The sequence below is a fragment of the Lynx canadensis genome, chromosome X (assembly GCF_007474595.2).
Source record: "Lynx canadensis isolate LIC74 chromosome X, mLynCan4.pri.v2, whole genome shotgun sequence".
Taxonomy (NCBI): Eukaryota; Metazoa; Chordata; class Mammalia; order Carnivora; family Felidae; genus Lynx; species Lynx canadensis.
In genome coordinates this window covers 79,948,041-79,954,975 of record NC_044321.2, presented here as the reverse complement: position 1 = coordinate 79,954,975, position 6,935 = coordinate 79,948,041, and the positions used below count along the sequence as shown (strand labels likewise).

The 6,935-nt window shown below is 42.3% G+C and overlaps 1 protein-coding gene across 1 annotated transcript; it reads left to right on the top strand.

Annotated features, from left to right (window-relative positions):
* The first annotated feature begins 2,168 nt into the window (after positions 1–2,168).
* BEX5 (brain expressed X-linked 5) lies at positions 2,169–4,350 on the top strand. Its single transcript, XM_030305639.1, has 3 exons — positions 2,169–2,346; positions 3,422–3,488; positions 3,764–4,350. Exon 3 carries the CDS (start codon positions 3,793–3,795, stop codon positions 4,132–4,134), a length of 342 nt encoding a protein of 113 aa, XP_030161499.1. The 5' UTR covers positions 2,169–2,346; positions 3,422–3,488; positions 3,764–3,792; the 3' UTR covers positions 4,135–4,350.
* Positions 4,351–6,935: the final 2,585 nt, after the last annotated feature.

The following is a 6,935-nucleotide window of genomic DNA, read 5'->3' as shown; positions in this document are numbered from 1 at the left end:
CCCAGTGCTCATCCCAAAAGGTGCCCTCCTCAATACCCATCACCCACCCTCCCCTCCCTCCCACCCCCCATCAACCCTCAGTTTGTTCTCAGTTTTTAACAGTCTCTTATGCTTTGGCTCTCTCCCACTCTAACCTCTTTTTTTTTTTTCCTTCCCCTCCCCCATGGGTTCCTGTTAAGTTTCTCAGGATCCACATAAGAGTGAAACCATATGGTATCTGTCTTTCTCTGTATGGCTTATTTCACTTAGCATTACACTCTCCAGTTCCATCCACGTTGCTACAAAAAGAATAGTATATTTCTTTTTTTAATGTTTATTTATTTTTGAGAGAGACAGGGACAGAATGTGAGTGGGTTAGGGGGAGAGAGAGAGGGAGACACAGAAGCAGAAGCAGGCTCCGGGCTCTGAGCTGTCAGCACAGAGCCCGACGTGGGGCTCAAACTCACTAGCTGTGAGATCATGACCTGAGCCGAAGTTGGACGCTCAACCAACTGAGCCACCCAGGCACCCCTGAATAGTATATTTGTCTGTATTTAATTTTACTAATTTTACTGAGGACTTTTTCTGGCATCTTGGGAGCTTGCTCAACCCAGGCTTAGGACAATCTTGAAGGGTCAGAGATTTTAACATTCCCAGGGTAACATCTACCAATAAATGACCCACATCTATGGATAAATACCCCAGTTTTCCATCAATAATTGGGATAATTCTGAGGCACATTCTACATGGTACTTTGGACTGAGAGGGTCCCAGCAGGATTGTGCCAATGCCTTTTGGCCATGGCTATCTCTGGTACTATAGTTTTAATGAACTTTTTCATCCTAAGACTATATACAAAATAATATTTAGTATATACTATTTTCAATAGTTTCATGTCCTTTTATCTAAACATTTTATGTCTGTATTTAAGTATATAACAGGAATAAGACACTTCATTTTTTTCCCAAATAGCTAACCAATTATCCCACCACCATTCCTTCAGTAATGTAACCTCTTACTCCTAATTCAAAATATTTCAATCAGATCTCTAAAATTTCTCTATATTTCTTGATAATTGGCTTTCTCTACTGTTTCATTTGTTCTATATGTATTCTGTTATAACATGTTTTAATATTATAGCTTCGCAATACTTTGCAACTGTCAGCATAACTTTCTCAAATTATTGTTCTGGATTGTTGGAAGACCTCAGTGTTGTTCTATTTTGAAGGCCATGCTAGAGTCTTGTAAAGTGAAGTTGCACTGATATAATTAAGAGGAGACCATAAGTTTGTCACAGGTTCTAAGGATATGAAAATCTACCAGCAAGACTCAGTGTCTCACCTCATGGAAAGACCTCAAAGAGACCCTTCACAAGAGGAACCATCAGCTTAGGTTTATAATTCAAAGTCCTTAAATGGGGGGAGGGGATTGCTGTCAGGAGAAGCAGGCCTTGCCAAGTTTTTACAACTGAAACCCTATTTTTCAGCTGAAAATAATTGTATTGTCTGATTATAACAACCAAACACTGAATGCATGCTAATGGGAAACAAGACAAAAACAACCACCCTTCCCCATTAAAAAAAAAAAAAAAAAAAAAAAAAAGAGGGAAATAAAAGTTTTTTTGTTTTTTGTTTTTTTTTTTACATGTCTCTTCCTGGGGTGCCTCAGTAGTTTAGTCAGTTAAGTGACCCACTCTTGATTTAGGCTCAGGTCATGATCTCCTGATTCTTTTTGAGCCCCCCATTGGGCTCTGCATTAGAGTGCTTGAGATTCTCTGTCTCCTTCTCTCTCTCTCTGCCCTTCTCCCCTCAACCTCTCAAAAATATATAAAGTAAAAAAAAAAAGTCACTTCCTATGTATTTTCCATACTTCCTAGCTTCGATGTTAGGGATAATTTTGGAGTATTCTTGCAGGGGAGTGGAGGGAAGTGGGCATTTTTAATGGTATAGAAGAGAAAGAAGTAATTATTTAAAGGCTCCAGCAGAAGTCAGGGCAAAGGCAAATACAAAGTACTAAATATTATGACCTGTTTGGTCCTAAAGACTACTAAACAGGAGGAAAAAGGTGGGGGGGGGGAGCTGTGTTATTGTGGGGAGAAGGCAGGGATGGAGAAAAAGGTGGCCCCGCCCACGCTCCCGCTTCCCACTCTCTGGCCGCAATGCAGTTATGAACCATAATTGGTTATCTGAGTTCACAGTGACGTGGCCCTTAGGAGACCTACAGCTGACGCGTAGATTAGTGTCTCCTCCTAGTTGCAGTCTGGTAGTCGTTTGTGGCTGTGTGCTGGCTCGCTATTGCCTTGAAGGCGGGAGAGCCTGTAGCCCAGGGAAGGAGGAAGTTGTAGAAGCTGAACCTGATCCGTAGCAGGTTGGTGGGCGCTGACTGGGGTGGCAGAAGGCTAAGACCAGAGCGATTCCAGCTGGATTTTCCCTATCCCCGTCCCCAATACCCATTTATATGGTGCAAGAAGTGGAGGACTTGGTGGGAAGAGACAGAGAGGGGCCAACAGTTAGGAATGGGTACCAGTTGGGATGTCCTAGGAGTGGTGATCTCGTAGGCGATCCGGCGTCTGGAAGGGAAGGGCCAAAGAAGGGGAGAGCGAGGAAAAAGCCTGATTATTGCAAGGCGATGGGAAGGGGTCGTAACCGATGACCCTGGGGATGGTCGACCCCGCCACGGTTCTAGGCCTCTGTTCTGGTATCGGTTCTCCACCGTTCGTCCATTTTGGAGCGGGAAATGGTGGGCTGCGGCAAACGGGGGCGAAGGGGCGGGGAAGGGCGTTGCTGCAGAGGATAAGGACAGGAATTAGGTCCGGGGAACACTTCCCTGCTGCGCAGGAGGCAGTCGAGTGGGGGCTTTCCGACTGAGGGATATAGTTGGGGAGCAGGAAACTTGTTTCTGACCCCTGCAAGTCGGTGTAAGCCTGGGCGCTGCTTGTGGTCCCTGGGGTAAGCAAGACAAAGTCCTGAGATCTCAGCGGGTACAGGTTTGCAATTCCCACACTACCTCTTTGCCCTTCGTCCATTTTGATGCATAAAATGGTGGGCAGTGAAAGGAGGGTGAACTCTAGAAAGGCTGCTGCGTCGCAGCCACGTTGAAATTCTTTATAAATAAACGTCACCATCCAGCAAGCGGTTTTGACTCCCCCGCCCAACAAGTTGGCTATTTGCATTCAAGATATGGTAATTAGGTGACGGGAGGGATGAGACGGGGGTAAAGGGGCCTAAAGAAGAGAGGAAACTGGTTTGGAATAATCATCTTTGGTTACAATGCCTATTTATGGAGCACATCACAGGGCAGAAAATGAAGTCGTGATACATTATGGAGGAGAAAGAGGAAGTGGCAACATTTGATTAGCGGAGTCCTAAATCAATAACAAAGCTGGTGCCTCTGATACTGATCAACTAATCAGTCCTGGCCATTGTCGCATTTCTGTCTGCAGGTCTTCAGGTTCCTTGGCGCAGCAGAGTTCAAGGCTAAAAGAGGAAGACTGCTTTTGATCCCTGCAGGTAGGGGGCTGCCTGGGGCCCTTTGGTGTAGGATTACCAGGGATCAGGACAGAACCTGGGGGACTCACTGCCTTTCCTGCCCTAGTTAAGTGCAGGATGTGTGAGCACGGGCCTAAGGAAGAATTTTTGGGGAAAATGGTGGGCTTTGTAGCAGGGCTGGGTCTGGAGCGTCCCCTAGAGGGCGCACGAAATCTCTCAGATGGGAAAACCTTTTCTGACAGCTCTGAATTCTGTTGTTACAACGCATTCCATCCTTCTTGCTTCTTATCCCCTAGGAAAAGTAAGCAAGAAAAAAAATCTCAACATGGAAAGTGTCCCCCAGGAAAGCAAAGGAGAAGATCAGGCTCCAGTGCAGAATGAAGAAGAAGCCCACCCTTTGGGAGGTGGTGATGGCCAGGAGCCTAGAGGAAATATTAGAGAGGGTTGGGCCCCACCTGCCCACGATGGTAGAGAGGACATGCCCAATAGGCTTGTCTATAACCTTCACATGATAGACGGAGATGCAGATGATATGGAACGGTTCATGGAGGAGATGAGAGAATTAAGGAGGAAAATTAGGGAACTTCAGCTGAGGTACAGTTTGCGCATACTTATAGGAGACCCCCCTCACCATGACCATCATGATGAGTTTTGCTTTATGCCTTGAATGCTAAGGTTAATAATAATAACCCCCCTGCTTCCCAAAGTTGTATTTTCTTGATGTACCCTTTACTGTGAACCTGTGGTGTTCTGTCATTTTTCTGATTAGATATTTCATTTTGACTTAGTCTGCAAGTTTTTCTGTCAGCAGGGGAGTTTCATCAACTTGCATGAAAAGATGTTTATTACATACTGTGAAGGTAATAAAGCAGTTAAAAAGCAATCTATAGATATACTATCTCATTTAAAAGTGTGCATATTATATACATATATAGTTTTCTTATTTTTATTTTTTCTTGATTACTTGTTTTTTCTTATTTTTCCAAAATGAATACATATGTATTATATATGTTAGAAAAAAGTAAGAGGCAAAGAACTTGCCAATTGGATTATAAAGGGAATGGAGACAATCAACAAATATTTGAGAAACATTTAAAGACATAAATCTTGTCTTACCTCTTATAAGATCTCTTATTTAGAAGCACAAACCTAGTAATCATTACAGCTACATTTCTTTACAGTCAGCCTATTAATCTATAAAATGAAAATAATATATGCCTTCCAGGACTAGTGTGGGAATCAAATAAGGTAATAAAGAACATGAGGTAATAAAGAACCCCTGTGGCTGGCTCTACCCATACATGCAAGGTTCTGACACTTTAAGTGCCCTTCATATTTAGAGAAGAGCCCGAGAAGTATGCCTACCCTGGAGTATAATTTAATGCCAAGTGGGTAACCTTTCTTTATGCTTCTGTGCCCCTTTTCCCTGGATAATGCCATGACTGTTAAGTATTCCTTCCCTTCTGCTAGGTTTTGCTCCCTCCACTGGTCCCTACCACTGCTGATGTGCTAGAATCCTAAAGATGACAAAGACCCACTGATTTCTCTTGAACCTTCAATGGTCTGAATTTCCATTTTGCCCTTTCAGAAATATGGAGAATGTCACTTTCTGCTTTGTAGTTATACTTAATCCAGGTGGATACTTCCCTAGTTCTGCTTAGGGATCCAAATAGCCCTTTATGGTTTTTCTCAGACTTTCTTCATTATCCCTTTCCCCTAGATAAATCTGAGTGACACTAGATTTATTGTGCCTAATTTAGTGCCTATTTAGTGTGCCTAAAATTGGACTATCAATTCCATCCTCTGATGCATATGGCCCATTTCCTTGACTCTCCATTTTCTGTGCAGACACTGCTATGGGTCTCACTCTGCACATACACAGGTGTGAAGGTGGTTTTATGCCAAGCTAACCCCAGAATACCGAGTAGTCTCTACTCACTAACCAGAGGAATTTCCCTCTTCCCTTGCTTTGATTTTTGCTGTGCCCAATAAACCTATAATCACATAACAATGGGAAACTGGCTGAGACTAAATACCTGGTAAATCAACCATTTGTTTAGAGAATTTTCCATCACTACTGGTCCCCAAGTAGACTGTACCCTTCTCACAGTAAATATATTGTCCTATTGGTACTTGTACCCTCAGTGCCTACCATAGGGAATGGTAAGTTGAAGGGTACAACAGTTAATTATAGCTGAATTGAGAGTCCTGCAATGTGGGCTCAGGTTTGCCTCTGATTATGGGCAAGTAACTTTATTTCTCTACAGGCTGTAGCTTGCAATTGAAAAAGGAACACAACACAGAAAGCATTAAGCAACAATATCAACACATGGACTTACCATAATGTTACATTTGCCAATGTTTATCAACATGTGCTATACAGACCAACTGCATCATAATCACCTGAGGAACTGACAAAAAAAATTCTGGAAACTAGGTTTTACTCCAAGTTCATCAGACATCTCTGGACTTACATAAATTAAAGTGGAGATGCCCCAGCTTTAGTTCAAGTTTGGGCACTCCTTTCCTCATCATGTATATATGAAAGCACTTTTTAAGTGTCTTAAACTATATACATCAGATTTTATTTTCCCATTAGACTGTGCCCTTTTTAAAGAGATAACTGTCTTATTTTTATGTTGTTATCATTAATGCATAGGTTCTCAACCTTTGCAGGTTTGAATTACCTGAGATTTTAAAGTGGAACTCAGGACCCACTCCCAACCAATTGCATCAGACTTATTGGAAATGAGACCAAGGGATCATTACATTGAAACAACTCTCACAGTGAGGGGCACCTGGGTGGCTCAGTGGTTAAGCATCCAAATCTTGATTTTGGCTTAGGTCATAATCTCACGGTTCGTGGGTTTGAGCCCCGCATTGGGCTCTGCACTGACAGATGAGGAGCCTGCTTGGGATTATTTATGGGCAAGTAACTTCTCATTGCCCCTCCCTTGCTTGCACTTGTGCGCTCTCTCTCTCTCTCAAAATAAATAAACTTAAAAAAATTAAAAATCTCTCACAGTGATTCTGATGTACATGTAGAGTTTAGAACAACTGAGTATAATTTGTGACTAAAGTATCTCTGATTAATTTTCTCTGCACTACCCCTGATTGACTGTGTGACCCTAAGCAACTCATTTTATTTATCTAGAATATATATCTTGTGAAATACATATCAAAGAGGAGGAATTGTACCCCCAAATCAACACATGAGATCCTTTTAAATAGTATATATTAGTATTCCCCAAGGTTTTCTAGTCTAGCAAATGCTTCAGTATTACATGGGGGCTTGTTTAAAATACAGTATCCTGACCCTTCACCCAAGACCACTCTTTGGTAATGGTGCTTATGTAACTGCAATGTTAAACTCCCGGGTGACTCTGAAGCACACTAAAATTTTAGAGTTACCTGTGTGCACATTTTTATCACACACACACACACACACACACACACATTTTAAAGTTT